Genomic DNA, 18,184 nt, shown 5'->3' with positions numbered 1-18,184 from the left:
GACCGGAGCTGGAAGGCCTGAATTCTAGCCCTGGTTCTCTCGCTAAGTACCTAGCACCACAGACATGCATCTCCTCTCTGGCTTTATTAGCCTTCTTATCTGCACAGTAAGAGCTCTGGACTGGTTGATGGATAGGCAAGGCCCCTTCCAGCTATAAAGTGTTCAGGTCAGAATGTAAATGTCGAGGTATTGTGCCCTGTCCTTATGCCTCTTCATCTGTAGTTTGTTTCAACCCCTTCACTTTTTTACCTGTAAGCCATCTGTTCATGACTCAAGCCATCCAGTTTTTTAATTAATTTTTTATTGGAATGTTGCTTTACAGCCTTTTTTAGTTTCTGCTGTACATCGGAGTGAATCAGCTATATGTATAGATGAAAGGTGAAATGAGGTTGCTCAGTCGTGTCCGACTCTTTGTGACCTCGTGGACTGTAGCCTACCAGGCTCCTCCATCCATGGGATTTACCAGGCAGGAGTATTGGAATGGGTTGCCATTTCCTTCTCCAGGGGATCTTCCTGACACAGGGATCAAACCTGTGTCTCCCATCTTGTAGGCAGACGCTTTACTATCTGAGACACCAGGGAAGTCTGTATATGGACACACATATCCCCTCTTTTTTGGATTCCCTTCCCATTTAGGTCTCCACAGAGCATTGAGTAGAGTTCCCTGTGCTGCAGAGTAGGTTCTCATTCGTTATTTATTTTATACATTCGTGCATGTGTGCTTAGTCTCTCAATCACGTCCGACTCTTTGTGACCCCATGGACTACAGTCCACCAGGCTCCTCTGTCCATGGGGTTTCCCAGGCAAGAATACTGGAATGGGTTATCATTTTTTTCTCCAGGGGATCTTCTCAACCCAGGGGTCAAACCCATGTCTCCTGCATTGCAGGTAGATTCTTTACCGCTGAGCCATCAGGGAAGCCCGTCTGGTTTGTACCCTAGACCAACACTTTATGGCTGCATTTTGCCCCTGGAGGAACATGACATCTCTGTGCAGCAGGTCAGGCCAGATCAAGCAAAGAGTCTAGATATGCCCTTGCCAAAACCTGGAGAAGATGCTGAAGGCATTTCTCAATTCTGTATTTCATTCTTCATTGTTGGCTCGTGACTGTGGTGCTTGGGGGACGCCTCTCGTCCCTGAACTTGGCTTCTATCCTGGACTCAGTCTCCCCTATGGCTAATCCATGACAAAGACTGTCCGGTGCCCCCAAGATACCTTTGATCACACTCCAGGCCCTTCCCTCCACCTACCACATTCTGAAACACTCATCCTGGGTTTTCTTAATTATATATGCCCAAACAGTTCATTTTTCAGAAAAAGTAAATTATACTTAAAAAAAACACCAAATGAGTTGATTTTCTTGTGTTGTCATACCTCTACCATTTTGCATGACATAAATAATACATGTTTTGTAATCAGTGCAGAAAGATGCTGTGAATGATAGTGAGTCCTAGAAGACTGTTTTTAATCAGGTTGATATCAATTCTACTGAAGTCTTCTAAATCTTTGCATATTTTTCTTTTTCCTCAAAACAGGGTTTGAATTAGAATTTCTTTCATAGTACAGAGTAATAGTTCATTTAAAGTGACAAGGAATTGCTCAATTATCTCCCTGTTTTTATTTCCATTTCAATTAATAGTATGAACAAGAGCTGTCAATGCCAGTATTTCTAGCTGGTCTGCCTGCATCATTACTTTTAACTTCTTAATTCAGTTTAAGAAATTTGCTTTTGAACTCTGTGGGAGGTGAGGGTGGGATGTTTCAAAAGAACAGCATGTATATTATCTATGGTGAAACAGATCACCAGCCCAGATGGGATGCATGAGACAAGTGCTCGGGCCTGGTGCACTGGGAAGACCCAGAGGAATCGGGTGGAGAGGGAGGTGGGAGGGGGGATCGGGATGGGGAATACGTGTAAGTCTATGGCTGATTCATATCAATGTATGACAAAACCCACTGGAAAAAAATAAAGAAATAAATAAAGGAGAAATTGAAAAAAAAAAAAAGAAATTTGCTGAACAGTTACCATTGCTTCAGGGACTATCATTTTCAAACCAAAAATTAGGATACATTGTCTGATAGGACTTTTGGTCATAGATTCATTAACCAAGAAAACAAAATCCTATCAGTAGAGGTGCAAAAACTAAATCATACTAACATGTGTATTTAATAGACGACCTGAATTGTGAAGAATTAAATTCCATGAAACTGACCTTGCCAAAGGTCACAGAGGTAGAGCCTATACCTGAACCCAAGTCTCCTCATTGTAATCAACTCCTTGAAAACAGGAGTAATGACAGGTAGGTCCCTGAAGGGACTGATGAATGCTTGACGTGTTGTCAAACTAGCAGAGCTCTGGCTGAAAAGACAGAGACTGACATCAATGTGACTCTTCATTTGTTTGATTAAAATATAAATAGAGATAGAAGTAAAATGAGCATTTGTCACATAATGGAGTTTTAACCATTTGGTTTATTTTGTAGCTTGAAATGTCCTCACCCTGTGGTCAAAAGTAGCCTGTTTTCCTTACCTGGATGACAGTGGACAGTTAAGAGAGAATTGTCTTTAGGGGCAACTTCTGGAGAAGGAACTGGCAACCCACTCCAGTACTCTTGCCTGGAAAATCCCATGGACGGGGGATCCTGGTAGGCTACAGTTCATGGGGTCGCAAAGAGTTGGACACAACTGAGCGACTTCACTTCACTTCACTTCACTTCACTTCTCTTCCCTTTGATCTTCTGGGCCAGGGGCATTAGGAAAGCTTCAGAAACTTTTTTGCTTGCCACCCACCCTTCCTAAATCCCCTCCCCCAACTTGTCCCCCTCTAACTGCTGCCATAGTGAGATATTTAGTTCCTTATTTATTTATTTGTTTTTGGATTTGTCCTCCTTGGCTGAGACTTCTTTATTACTTTTTTTTTTTTGCATTATGGTTCATTTTTATTTTTTTAAAGTTTTTATTTTGTATTGAAGTATAGCGATTTTGTTCACCTAATTATCACAACATTGTTAATCAGCTATACCCCAATACAAAATGTTTTTGGTGTTAAAAAATAAATAAAGATAAAATTCAAAAAAAGAGTGAAGGAGAATCCGTACCCAACCCTCCCCAAAGACTGCCATTGTTGTAGTTTGGAAAGAATAAAAAAAAAGCAATGTTGTTATAGTTTCAGGTGGAGAGCAAAGGGACTCAGCCATACATATGCATGTATCCTTTCTCTCCAAACTCGCCTTCCATCCAGGCTGCCACATAACATTGAGCAGAGTTCCCTGTGCTATATAGCAGAGATACTGTTTAGTTCTGAGATGAACCAAAGCTGCCTGGAATTCACTGGCCCAACTAGTACTGATTGAGCATGCCTACGTGCCAGGCACTGATCTGCAGCCTGGGGACATGGCCAGGAGTAGATGTGTTGTCAAGGCCAATGACCAGACTGCTTCCTCTGTGGACTTCTAGGTGCTGAGCTTTGCACAAGGTACCCTGTGTACCAGTAATAAAAGTATCCCCTTCATGCTGTTCTTTGGAGGAAAAAAAAGTTGATATGTGGCAAGTAGTAAATATTCAATAAAACAATTACTATGGACACTAGCATTATTGCCTTTCCAGCAGTCACTTACCTTATTACAAGATGCAGTAGGTATAATGATTAAATGCAAAGAGAGCTGATTGGCCTGGGTTTGAAGCCCAGCTGCTGTGGTTGGGCAATTTATTAATAGTTAACTTCTCCATGCTTCAGTTTCCTGCCTGATAAGGTTGTGAGGATTAAATAAATAATAAATAAATTATATGTATACCTATGTATACGTAGGTCTGACTCATGTTGATCTATAGCAGAAGCCAACACAATATTGTGAAGCAATTTTCCTTCAATTAAAAATCTATGTATGAAATGTTTAGAACAGTGCTAGTATGTAATGAGAATTAGCTGTTGTGTGAGAAGAGTGTTTTTCCCAGGGGAGAAACCCACTATCCTAGCTTACCCTGGAGACTGAAGGGGAAAAGGATAGAACAGTGCTGGTAATCCTTGCAGGAAGCACTTCCCAAGAGAGAAAGAGTAACTTGTAGGTGCCCAAGAGAGAACTTCCTTGTTGGCCTCTGGACAAGCCATTACTCTAGGGGGCTGATCAAATGTCCCATAGATGGCTGTTTTCCCAGGTGAGAGGACTAGAAGAGGGCTCTGGGAACCCCTGATGGAAAATGCAGGGGATTTGGAACATGAATACAAAACAGTTTCTACTTGTATCAATGAAACCTCACCTCTCATCTGCTGTCAAAAGGGGGACCTAGTCTTGCCATGTGAAATTGTTCACAGCAGAGAAAAATACATCTAGAAAATAGAAGTCATTTAAATTCTTTATGGCTAGATTTGAAATTGGTGGGAATAAGCTCAGTAGAGAATGGCAGTGGGACCCTCATGCGAGGGACATGGCAGCAAGGTATACCGGAAGGTCCCTGTGTCTATGTGTGTACTTTTTTTCTTAATTTTCATTATTTTTTGGCCATACCACTCAGCATGCAGGATCTTTGTTCTTCAACCAGGGATGGAACTGGTACCTGCTGCAGTGGAAGCGCTGAGTCCTAACCAATAGACCAGCAGGGAAATATTGTTAATCTTCATTATTATTTTAAGACATCTAAGAATAAAACTGGTGATGTTAGTTTAGGATTTAGCCAGATTAAAAAGGACAGTTTACACAAAAATTTGAAGCATAGGACTGGTGACACTTAGGTGTAGGAAAGTTGTTAAAGGGGTTGAAAATGAAGTTTCAGAAACACTGGAGTAGAGTGTATGTGAATGAAGGCCGGAGCTCATTGTAACCCCCTGAGGTGGACATACCGCTGTGGGCAGTGGTGAGGGAGGCGGGCTTCCTGCTTCAATGATCTTAATGAAAGTGAAAGTTGCTCAGTCGTGTCCAACTCTTTGCGACCCCATGGACTATACAGTCCATGGAATTCTCCAGGCCAGAATACTGCAGTGGGTAGCCTTTCCCTTCTCCAGGGAATCTTCCCAACCCAGGAATCAAACCGGGGTTTCCTGCATTACAGGCGGATTCTTTACCAACTGAGTTATCAGGGAAGCTTTTGCTTTCATTTTTTAAAAAAATACTGAAGGGATTTTTAGATTGGAAGAGGTCCAATTTGAACATGACTTTACAAACTGATAGAGAAGGAAATGGCTACCCACTCCAGTATTCTTGCCTGGAAAATTCCATGGACAGGGGAGCCTGGCGGGCTGCTGTCCATGGGGTCACAAAGAATTGGACACCACTGAGCGACTAACATACATTTACAAACTGAAGAGGAGGTTACTTTGCTTTGCAAATTTGCAACCTGATGTGGGCAGTTTGATATGAGCTGCTTGTCAGCCAGGACACTCACCTGTATCCTGTTTGGGATGGGGGTGGAGAAAACAGCTATAAAAATTGTCACAGCAAACCCTCTAGAACTGGACAATTGATCAACCTCACCAGTAAAACCACTGCACAGTTCCTAATGTGACATTAATACATGGTACAATGCTTCCGGAATAACCGAAAGCTTCATAACCTCTTTGATGATTTAAGCAGTGACCTCACATTTGTAAGGGGCATAGAATGGGGCCTGGCTCCTCAGAAGTTTCTTGTGCCATAATCCATCAAACCGAAGATGCCCCTGATTGTAAGAGTTAAGCTGTGATACAGCATTGGTTATAAGACACATCCTAATGTCACATTGTAAGAATATGAAAAAATGCATCTTATTGATAGAATTGATGGAATATGTTAGCTGTTCATTTATACCATGTTAGGTTTGAACTGTTCACTGATATCAAAAATGATCTTTTTGGGAGCCTCATTTCAGGCAGAGTAAGTGAAAGAAAGGGTGTTTCTTTTCCTGATGGGAACCAAATGTTATTTAAAGAAGAGTTTACTATAGCTGCAAGCCGGGATGAACAAACTAACACAGAATAACAAGAGAATATGGGAAAAGTGTCATTTATACATGGATTTCATTTCATTGTACAAAGTATTTATCCCTTGTTTGTATCTTATGTTTTCACCGAAAAGAACTGTATATGTGTACATACATTTTATAAATTGTGTACTCAGCAGAGAAGTAAAACCATACAGAAACTACGCTTACATAAGTAACCACATCATTTTAACAACTGTTTTGCCATACAGAGATATCATTCTGTATTAATAATATGATGATTACAATTAAAACCAAATTTGGACACCTTGCCATCTGTCTCTTCTTTTTTTTTTTTTCCTCCAAACCTTTTTTTCTCTCCCCTACTCAGTTAGCCCAGACACTGTTGCCAGACTGGTCTGTACCATTCACATTTTGCCCCTGAGCATGTCATCATGTAAAACCAGCTCTACCCCAAGAAGGATTTGAGGTTGGTGTGATTATCCTCTGGGGCAGTGCAATATCAGGAACCTCATTCTCCTGAGCAGGCCACTGAGAGGCCCTGAGAGCCTCAGAGAGGCTTAGTGATTTGTGGGAGACCCTGAGGATCTTGCTGGGAGGGCTGGTCTCTGAGAGTTGCCTGTGATTTTTCTGGGATCAGGTTGGTCACAGATGCAGCCATGCGGCCTGAGACGGTCCCAGTTGATGCCTCTTGTTCCAGCTTTATCATTAACAGCATCCCCTTCTGCACTCAGTCTCTTGGTTTGGATGATAAATTGGGTTTGCTGTAGTGACTCTGGCCAACCCTGACTTAGAAACCACTGGATCTAGTGATCCTGGAGCCAGTGTCCACGCTTGGCCTTGACAATGGTATTGGAAGTGAGCTGTGGTATAGCAGAAAGAATGAAGAAAAGGAAGCCAGAAATCCGCATGACAGGTTTCAGCCCTGGTCCTTTGTCATAGGGATTAACTGAGGCCATGTATGTGGAAATGCTGCACAGATATTCAGCTTCTGATCCGCTCACATGTACCTACATGAGTAAAATTAATGAACACATCTTCTACATTCATTGGGCCTCCTACTCTGTGTGCTAACCTCCCATGGACTTTCCCATCCTCAGCTTCTCCAAGCAGAAGCAACTTGGTATGTTATAATCCCAGTCCTCACTTTACCCATTTGTAAAATAGAGGTGGCATGATTGTAATATTCACATCTTATGGGTATTGTGAGAATCCATTGAGATACCATAAAGCTTCGGCATCTATTTATGGATTCAGTAAGTGTCAGTCCCAGTTACCTTAAGGACAGAGGGGATTAGGAGTTTAGTGGGTTCCTGACTGCCCGTGCGCACCTCTAGCCCTCACTCTTCCAGAAACACCCCTTCCTTGTGCTTTGTTCATTGCAGCTTAGCACCGACACATACTTGCTTCAGACATCCATCTTCACACCACCACACCACCAAAATAGTGTGTGTGTGTGTGTGTGTGTGTGTGTGTGTGTGTGTGTGTGTGTGTAGGCGGGAGAGAGGGCAGTGATCTTTTCATGAAGTTGAAACACAATGCTGGCTGACTGTGCCCGGTACATAGACAAACAAATATTTATGGTTGATTTTTCCATCATTTGCAATGGAAGTGTTTTATTCCAGTCAAACAGCAGAGCTGCAAAAAGTAGAATACCCAGACTGTCAGTTAAAAAGATTGGACCATCTACCAGAGAATTAGATGTCCATGCCTTTCCTGTTATGAGTCACTGGGTCAGAAAATCCCATTAAAAAACAAGTTCAGCTCATCCGCAGGCCAGAGCATTGCCCATTGTCCATTGTTGACAATAAGAATATGGTTTCTCTCTCTTTGGGGGTGATTTGCTTATAACATTGGGGGCATTCTAGTCCCAGGTTTTTTGGAAATCACCATCCCCAGAAAATGCTTGATTTCACTGGCATCATATTCAACACTTCTATTTTGTATTAATTAATTAATTTACTTATTTTTGGTTGCACTGGTCTTTGTTGCTGTGTGGGGGCATTTCTCTAGTTGCAGTGCACTGGCTTCTCACTGCAGTGGCCTTTCTTGTTGTGGAGCACGGGCTCTACGCACACAGGCTTCAGTAGTTGCAGCATGCATGCTCAGTAGTTGTGGCACATGGGCTTAGTTGCTCCAGGACATGTGGAATCTTCCCTGACCAGGGATCGAACCTTTGTCCCCTACATTGGCAGGTGGATTCTTATCCACTGTAGCAGCAAGGAAGTCCCCAACACTTGTTTATTTTTAAATTTTACTTACACATGCATATGGTTTAAAACAGCAATAAAAAAGTACACTGTGCTGCCAAGTTTAAAATGGAGAGTAAATGTCACCTTTTCTCCCCAGGCCTTCTCCCTGATGCAACCTTGTGTATCTTTCAAGAAAACAATTACAACACATGTCTTTTAATGTGTCATTCAATACTTACTTCACATACTGATTGCTGTTTTCATACATCTGTGGGTCTTGAAGAACTTTCCAAGTCAGCACAGGCAGATTCCTTCCAGTGACATGGAACTCCTCTCAGGATGTGCCATGATCTGATAGGTCTTCAAACCCTGTGTCCACTTTTCCCCATTACACACTTCACTGCAGTGAAGAACCCTTTATATACATCTTGGCATCCTTGGTAGATTTTAAGGTGAATTCTTTAAAATAAAGGTGCTGGATCAAAGAGAGTATGCCCATTATTTCTGTTTAGTTAACAGCATTTGTATTGGTCTGTGTGACTTTAGTTTCTATCCCTAGTCCCACACAACTCTCTTCATGATACCTCGCCAAAGAATCGATGTTTTCACACTGTGGTGCTGGAGAGGCCTCCTGAGAGTCCCTAAAGCCTCTGACTGTGGTTCAAAACAAACTGGAAAATTCTTACAGAGATAGGGATACCAGACCACCTTACTTGCCTCCTGAGAAATCTGTATGTGGATCAAGAAGCAACAGTTAGAACCCGACATGGAACAACGGACTGGTTCAACATTGGGAAAGGAGTACGTCAAGTCTGTATATTGTCACCCTGCTTATTTACCTTACATGCAGAGTACATCCTGCAGAATGTTGGGCTGAATGAAGCACAGGCTGGAATCAAGATTGCTGGGAGAAATATCAATAACCTCAGATATGCAGGTGACACCACCCTAATGGCAGAAAGCAAAGAGAAACTAAAGAGCCTCTTGATGAAGGTGAAAGAGGAGAGTGAAAAAGCTGGCTTAAAACTCAACATTCAAAAGACTAAGATCATGGCATCTGGTCCCATCACTTCATGGCAAATAGATGGGGAAACAGTTGAAACAATAACAGACATTATTTTCTTGGGCTCCAAAATCACTGTAGATGGTAACTGGAGCCATGAAATTAAAAGACACTTGCTCCTTAGTAGAAAAGCTATGACCAGCCTAGACAGTGTATTAACAAGCAGAGACATCATTTTGCTGACAAAGATCCATATAGCCAAAGCTATGCTTTTTCCTGTAGTTGTGTATAGATGTGAGAGTTGGACCGTAAAGAAGGCTGAGTGCTGAAGAATTGATGCTTTTGAACTGTGGTGCTGGAGAGGACTCTTGAGAGTCCCTTGAACTGCAAGGAGGTCAAACCAGTCAATCCTAAAGGAAATCAACCCTAAATATTTGTTCAAAGATCTGTTGCTGAAGCTGAAACTCTTAATACTTTGGCCACCTGATGCAAAGAGCTGACTCACTGGAAAAGACCCCGATGCTGGGAAAGATTGAGGGCAGAAGGGGACGACAGAGGATGAGATGGTTGGATGGCATCATTGACTCAATGGACATGAGTTTGAGCAAACTCCAGGAGATAGTGAAGGACATGGGGTCACGAGACTGAACAACAACAAATACTCTCCCTACAGGAGAGCAAGGGTGAGTGTGGCCACCCCTCTCCTAGGCCCTGCCCAACACTGAGCCTCTTGTGTTTACACAGCATGCTTGGTGGCCTCCCTTTCCTGGGCATCTTAAGGGCACTTGAAGAAGTCACGTTACCCAGGATATGATCATCTCCTCCCTCCAGGATGAACCAAGGAAGGAAAGTGCTCAGAGACACCAGTGAGAGTGTGGAGCGCCCTGGCTGTGGGCAGGGCTGCCCGGGGCCCTCTCTGTGGGAGTGGAGGTTGGCTTTCAGGACAGTACCTGCCTTTGTGTGCTGACTCATCTTTGCTCATCCCGGTCCCCACCCTGCTGAACACACACCAGTTCGTGACACTCCGCCTTTTAAAATCAGTGCCCTGGCTTCTTCCTCCGCATGAGGTACTTCTGTGTCTTGGTGTCACTTCTTAAATGTGAGGAGTACGCCAGGCCTTATGTGGATGTGGGCGCACCCCACGTTTTAAAACTTGAATATGAATCCATGCTTTTTAATCAGCTGATTCATAGTTAGAAAGTAACTATGGACCTGAGAAAGTCTGCACTCAATCTTTACCTAGTGGGAAGTATCTCGTTCATATTTTCTTTTTTTTTTCCTTCTTGGCCACACTGTGTAGCATGTGGATTCCTTGTTCCCACACCGGGGATCGAACCCATGCCCCTTATTTTGGAAGTGTGGAGACTTAACCACAGGACTGCCGGGGAAGTCCTTCTCTTTCAGAACTTGTAATTGTTGTCAGGGTTAGGAGTAACCTTTTATCATCATCATCATTATCATTGTTATTATCATTATTATCATTTCTTTGCTGGGGCATCAGCAACCACATTCCTGTCCTTTGTACAACAGTGCTTCACCCACCAAGAGCTGTTAGGAAATGAAATACCTTGCTGAGTGCCCCTACTTATTCAAATATTTCCTTTTCTGGTTGGGAAACAAAAAGGTGTTACCCACCCAGAAAGTCCATAGAAGAGAAGGAAGCGGAGTCTCGTGCAGGTGCTGGCCTGGGTAGCCTGGACCTTGGCCATGAGGAAAAATGTCCCTCCTCACCCAGATGGGGACGTCCCTCAGGTCCTGCCGCAGCAGGTGTGGCAGCCTGTCCTGCCCCTTCCCTCCCAGTTAGGGGCAGGAGGAAGAAGCAAATGGGTTGAGGGTCTGTGCCACCAGGAGCGCCATTCTTATCCACATAATCCTAGGACCATAGTTTGTGACCTGATGGCAACTCTCAGCTTCTGCTTCTGAGGATATTGTCCAGGGTTGTAAGATGACAACCACTTCCCACTGTTTCCCACATACTCACTGTCTGTGACTGTTCCAAGGAAGGCCTCTGGGAAAGTCACTGTCTGATCAAACTCTGTGGTCCCCTACAGGAAAACAGAAAACTGTTGTTCTTTTTCGCTGTGGGGAACATTTAAGCTTCCCTGGGCTGGACTGGAAGCCTGTGCATCCCTGTTTGGTTTCCAGGCTCCCTGATCCGGTTCTCACCCTCTGCTAGAACTGCCCAGCCCAGCCCTCTCTCCCAGCTTTTATTTACCCATGCGTGGGTTCTGACCTTGCCCTTGGCACTCTGGGCAGGTCAGCCTTCCCCCTCTGAAGGCCCTGATTGCTCCCTCTCGCTCTTAGTGTTGTTTGGAATGGCCAAAAGAGCATTCGTCTCAAATCGAATGACTCACTGCCTTGCTCATAGTAACTGTCAGTCATTCTATTGGTTCCTTATCCTCTTGTAGATAGAAGTCTGGAGAACCAGCCAGCGGAACTTTGTTTGTGTGGAGGAATATTTGAAACTCCACACAAGGAGTTCTGTTGTACTGGGGAGTAACTGCCAGGAGAAAGAGGACACTGCCTTTGAGTTGGGACAGACAGTAATGTATCACTCTGCAGTGAGAGAGAGGGAAAAGACAGTTAGATTGGACACCAAGACGGACTTGGGTTGCATTGAGAAGGCATTTCTGTGGATCTGTAGAAACACATCACTGTGACATAGAGCTCCCCCATTTCTTGCCCTTTGTAGACGTTAAATAACAACTTATTAGTAGCCCTCCTGTTTTGTTCAACTGTGCTTCTATTTTTAAAGAGAAAATAACATTTTGGCCCCCTTTTAAGTAGATGGATATTTATTGGTGTTGAAAAGAAACACACATACTGGTTAATTACTCCAGGACCTTAGATTTCTCTGCATAGCAAGTTTTGCAGGCGTCCAGAAAGAATATTCAAGCTGGCAAAGGAGGGAGGGCAGAGGAGTCTCCAGGAATCTTTATCTGGTTGGAAATAGACTGGGGACCTTCGATTGAGACCCAGTGAGTCATCCTGTGGCCAGTGCTTTCTGTTTTGCCACAAGAGGAAGGAGAATGGTGAGGTTTGAGGTAATTTTGTAGAACTGATGCTGCATGTGGTTCTGAGAAAGTCAAATATATCATGTAATATTTCCCTCTGCAAGGCAGCATGGGTGGCAAGCCTTCCCGAACGCCTTTTTGGAGCTTGAACCCATGGCGCTATGCTTTTCCCACGATGGCCCCTTCCTTGGCTGGTTTTATAATAGTTTCTTTCCCAGAAACTCTTAGAATTTGCTGTTATCAAAGGACCCATATCTCCCACAGAGAAAACATTATGCAGTTTTTTAAAGGGAAATTTAAAATGTTACCTATCCTGTTTCCTTCCACCTCCCCCTTCTCTCAAAGAGCCTATTGCCTTTTCTCATCCCAGTTTTGACATTTGACAGGTGGCCTTTCTAGATACCCTTGTTCAGAATTTTTCTTCTTCTTTATTCAGACTCCCTCCTCCAAAAGGAAGCTCCCCCCAAAAGTGAATTCCTGAGGAGGGAGAATAGCCAGTCTTGTTCAGTTCAGGGCCCACCACCCTGGTCCAGTGTGTGAGAAGTCCAGTAGAATGTACAGAGAACTCCAAGGGAAGAAAGAGCCTTCCAATATCTTGTCATGTGTTATTTGTCATTATTTCATATGCATTGACTTTTTTTATTGCCTGTGAGTGTAGATTATAATGAACGTCCTTCTTTGTCTAGTCTTGTCTGGCAAATTCAAAATATTACAGATCCATTTCTCATGGCACCTTCTCCAGGAAGTGGTTTCCGTCTCTCCCGGGGCAAAGGACTCTCCACCCACTCTTGGAACACCCATTTTACACATGTTTACAGATTGACTGTTGCTGACACACAACTTATGAATAATTTGATGGATATCTAGTGTCCTTCAGAAACTCCCCAAGTGCAGCCACCGTGGTGTTCCCATCTGCCCTTAATCCCAGGGCGTGGCAAATAGCCCAACACACGGGGATCCCATGGCAGAAATACCAAGTGATAGGAAATCCTGTCTGGTGCTCAGAGCCACCCCTGGTGTTAAGTTGTAAATCCAGTAAGCAGACAAGGGCTCTACCTAGCCAAGGAGGCCGTGGGATCAGATGAGGTTCTTCTGTCTATAGCATGTTCTGTGTTCATGTTTAGGCCATCCTGTCTATTTCCATGTATGATCAGTCATCAAAATGTAGCTTATCTTTTGAATGTGTGTGTGTATGCTCAGTCACTTCAGTTGTGTCCAACTCTTTGTGACACTATGGACTGTAGCCCACCAGGATCTTCTGTCCATGGGGTTCTCCAGGCAAGAATATTGGAGTGGGCTGCCATGCCCTTCTTCAGGAAATCTTCCTGACCCAGGGATTGAACCTGCATCTCTTATGTCTCCTGCATTGCAGGCAGATTCTTTATCCACTGAGCTACCTGGGAAGGCTGATCTTTGAATGTGGAAAGTTAATATTGCATCAACAGTGATAAGTTTATGGGTGGAAAGCAATTCAGGTGGCTTAAGAAATTATGACCACATGACATAACCATTGTGGGATGCATATTCTTTCCACTTCTGAGTTCTGTCATGTAATTTGCAAAACAAGTCTGGAATGTTTCTATTTCATTGCTTATTTTGCCAGTTAATTCTACAGTAAGTTTGAAGGAATTATCCAAGCCTATTGATCATTTACTGTGCCATACTCTGGATATTGCACGGTGCTTTATGTGTTGTTTTATTTAATCCTCACAGCAACTCTGTGAACTGGGTCTTATTTTTCCCATTTTTTGTTAAAGAGAGAAGCTTAAGTAACACAAAAGCTTAGATCACCTTTCCCCACTTCACTTAGGTGGCAAAGCTGAAATCTGAATCTAGATAGCAAGATGCTTGTTTGCTTTGCGTGTTCTTATTGGATATAAGAATATTTGGGAACTTAGTAACAGTTTTTTTTCCCTCCAGGAGAAAATGAACCATCCTCATAATTGTGTGTCTTCTGTTTGCAGGGAAGCAAAGGAGCCTACCGGTACCACTGGCAGAGCCACAATGTCAAGCACAGTGGCGTGGATGACATGGTCTTGCTCTCCAAGATCACAGAGAATGCCATCGTGGAGAATCTAAAGAAGAGATACATGGACGACTACATTTTTGTATCCTTTATTGGTTCCTTCCGACGTGTCATCTTAATAAGATGACATCTAAGTAAGAGACCATCTGAAATTCCAAACTGATGCTTATGTGTTCAAGTCATTTTCACTATTTCAGAATGTGGCTTTGTACTTTTTGCTGCTTGATTCAGGCTATGGGAAGGGCAAAGATGGTGCTAAAGTTGTTTTTCTTTTTTTAATTTATTTTTAATTGGAGGACATTTGCTTTATAATACTGTGTTGGTTTCTACCATACAGAGCAACCTGAATCAGCCACAAGTGTACATATATCCCATCCCTCTTGGCTTCCTTCATGGCTCAGATGATAAAGAATCTGCCTGCAGTGCAGGAGACCGGGTTCAATCCCTCAGTTGGGAAGATCCCCTGGAGAAAGGAATGGCAGCCGACTCCAGTATTCTTGCCTGGAGAATCCCGTGGACAGAGGAGCCTGGTGGGCTACAGTCCATGGGGTCACAGAGAGCTGGACATGACTGAGTGACTAACACACCTCCCTCTTGAACCGCCCTCTTCCCCTCCCCTCACTCCGTCCTTCTAGGTTGTCACAGAGCCCTGGATTGAGCTCCCTGTGTTATATAGCAACTTCCCACTAGCTGTCTATTTTACATATGGTAATTATATGTTTCAGTGCTACGGGGCTAAAGTTTTTTCCTGGTGTTTTTAGTTTAAAGTATCTTCCTGCCTCAAAATCATGATGCAGCCAAGGACTTCCCTGGAGATCTAGTGGTTATGACTCTGTGCTTCCACTGCAGGGAGCACAGGTTCAATCCCTGGTCAGGGAACTCAGATCCCAAACGCCACACTGTGTGGGGAAAACAAAGATGAAGCCAGTATTCTCTATTTCAGTCCATGGCACTGTACCTTTGATGTGCTCTAGCCACACACGTGGTGTCTAAAACCTGTGCTCTTCCTAAAGAATGTCCTGATCTGCAGAATTCTATCAGTAGTGTTCCCTAATTGCAAAGCAGAGACTGATAAGTCCAGACTTAAAAGGTTTAAAAAAGATTGCCTCATGCAAAATATATGCCATTTTGCCTGTTTTTCTGCATTCTTAGTTTACTAAAAGAAATAAGAGAAGCGAAGATCAATTACTGAAAATGTCTGACGTTCTTGAGTTGTGCTTTATGTTTCAGTCTTAGCTTGCCAGATGCCATTTTGGGTAGGACTGGAAAACATTCAGAACGGAAATTTGATTCAAATGTGTGTTGACTTCATTATAAACTTCATAGAGAGCTATGATAGTTGCTTAAGTTCCTGCAGGATTCAGGAGTTCTGTTTGGTGCAACTATGTAAAGTTATTTTAGTATAATTATTGTAGAATTGGTCATAGACAAGCAGGAGTCTGTGAAAAGCTGTATAGCATGCTCTTGGTGGTGATGCCGTTGGTGGCTTCTGAGAGTATGGTGTTCTGGATGGCCATTAAAAGTGGAGTCTTTGCAACCACTGTAACATACCTTTTTAGGTTTTAACCTCTAAACCTTGGGGAGGTAAAGTCTTCACATCCATAGCTTCTGTGTATTATTTACACTGCTCCTCTTACTCTTAGATAAAAGCATCTATAAACATGTAGCAGTAGTTTTGCATCATTTCCATCACTGATGAGGAAGGAGCTCAACTTAGCAGGTATTTATGCTAATAAACATTCCAAGGTACTTGGATGTTTCTAACCAATACTGTGCTGTTTCTTGTTTACCATACGAAATTTTACCAATTATCTGGGTAGTTAAATCCCTAAACCCCTGCTTTTAAGTATTAATAGATATATTTGGATTCACTAAGCACATTATAATAGCATCTTGATCAGGTGTGGAAGCCCACTGCCTACAGAGAAAACCCCACCCAGGATTTTATTGGAATGCAGCCATGCTGGTTGTTTTACTTGTTTCAAAGTGTTGTCTGACACTGCTTTTATGCTACAGTGGCAGACTTGAGTATTTGCAACAGACCCTGTGATCCACAAAGCCTGAACTAATTATTCTCTGATCCTTTACAGGGAACATTTGCTGACTCCTAGATACCTGTGCAGAGCTTCCTTTAATTGTATGGAAGCAGTTGTATGCGGTTGTAAGTTTTTGTTTTATTTGGCAAAAAAGTTGAAATATGCTCACTTTATCTAGGCTTATCATTGAAAGGTTTCAATAACTTTTGTGTGCGAGACCCATGGAAACTGGCCGATGATGGACCAGAGAAAGTTGGAATGAATCTGGACAGCCTGGCTTTGAGCCTTAATCTGCATGAACTTGGTGATCTTATACAAGTTTTGTGATCTGTGTTCCTTGATTTCTTGACCTGTAAAATGGAAGTGATGATAAAAACTCCTACATGAGGCTGTTTAGGGTGAAGTGAAGTAACAAATGCAGCAAATACATAGTTAGTGTTAGTTATTATTATCATATATTAAGGCAAGTGTACAAGTTCTCTCATATTTCTGAATTATGTTCCAAAAACTCATTTATAAAGTTGCTTTTGGACATTCAGATGCATTTTACCATAGAAACTTTTATTTTTATTTTTTTTCCATTTATTTTTATTCGTTGGAGGCTAATTACTTTACAGCATTTTACCATAGAAACTTTTAAAGGGAGAATTGGTTTATTGACAAGCCCATAAAAGGCTAATTTCCAATGAATGTAATTGAACTCATTATTTATTGTAATGTTCTTGGAACATGGGCTCATTATTTATGTAGACATGGTTTTTGATCAGCTGGGTAAGAAAAGAAAAAAATGTCAGTGGTTATCAGCAGCTGTCCATCATCAACTCAGACAGACTCGCTTTTTCCCCTATGGTCATTTACCCCTAAAACACTAGAAATTCCTTAAGAACAGGGATTGTGTCCTTTACATATCTTTTTAAAAGTGAAGTTTAAAAACAACTTTAAAGCAATAAATGTTCATTTAACATGATCTACAAAATGCAGTTAACTAGAAAGAACACTAAAATCCCTTGGGATCCCACCATATAAAGTTTGCTCCTAGTAACCTAATGTATTTTTCAGTTTAATCACATATAGACATATATGTATGGGCTTCCCTGGTGAACTAAACAACAGCAAGACATGTGTATACATGCATGTGCCTTTTTATTCATTTTAGCTGAACAGTGGCACCATCCTGCATTGTTTATTTCTTTTCCACATAATTCTTGGCATGGTGCATTATATTAAGTGTTTGTTGAAAATCTGTTGACTATGAAGTCTTGCTTTTTATATTCAGACAGCAGAATTCTAAAATGACTCACACAGAGGGGGCTGATTTCTTTGAATTAATGTCTTTGAATCAATGACTGACTAATCATGTGTTCTACCAAGGAAATGAGTTAGTTGACCACTAATAGACTTTGTGTTGTAGAAATCTCTTCCCACTCAGTATATGAGAAATTCGACATCAGTGTGCTTTCCAGCAATAGCACAGAGCAGCTTTCAGCTTTGAGGAAGCTTGGTGGCTCTTTTGGATGTTTATGAAATAATACCAAGGGTCTAACTGGGAATCTTTTCCTCTAAATAGGAGATAAGAGCCTCCTTTATCAGTTCAATGCCAAGGGAATATTATTATGATAGGATCGCATTGGTATTGTAAATGAGTTTCCCCTCCCTCTCTTCTAGCTCAATAGTGAAGACGAGAAGAGATTCAATTTTAGATTAAGTTATAATATTGTTCATTTGACCTCTTCTGCATCTAATAGCAGCGCATTGTCTTGTGCTGAAGGTCAGCCTTTGGAACAATCAGTGGTTAATGCATTCAGGCTGACTGCACATTTCTTTGTTCCACAGTGGAAAAAAAGATCTGCTTAGAAAATGCAAACGTTGTCAACCAAGGAAAACCCATTTTTTTCAGTTATTTATCCTAGGACCAGGAAGGTTTCATTTCCTGTCTATTTTTCCTAAGTGTTGCCACCCTTACAATTTCAGTTCTAAAATATAGGAGGGACCTTGCTGTG

The 18,184-nt window shown here is 42.3% G+C and overlaps 1 protein-coding gene across 1 annotated transcript in view; it reads left to right on the top strand.

Annotated features, from left to right (window-relative positions):
* The window catches only part of MYO1E (myosin IE), a 212,651-nt gene that overhangs the window by 80,031 nt on the left and 114,436 nt on the right, over window positions 1–18,184 (top strand). The window contains exon 2 of the mRNA XM_061157271.1: window positions 14,087–14,230. Coding sequence (XP_061013254.1) covers window positions 14,087–14,230 — 144 coding nt within the window. The remainder of the gene's footprint in view (window positions 1–14,086; window positions 14,231–18,184) is intronic.

The sequence above is a fragment of the Dama dama genome, chromosome 12 (genome assembly GCF_033118175.1).
Source record: "Dama dama isolate Ldn47 chromosome 12, ASM3311817v1, whole genome shotgun sequence".
Lineage (NCBI taxonomy): Eukaryota > Metazoa > Chordata > Mammalia > Artiodactyla > Cervidae > Dama > Dama dama.
This window is presented reverse-complemented; position numbering and strand designations above follow the sequence as displayed.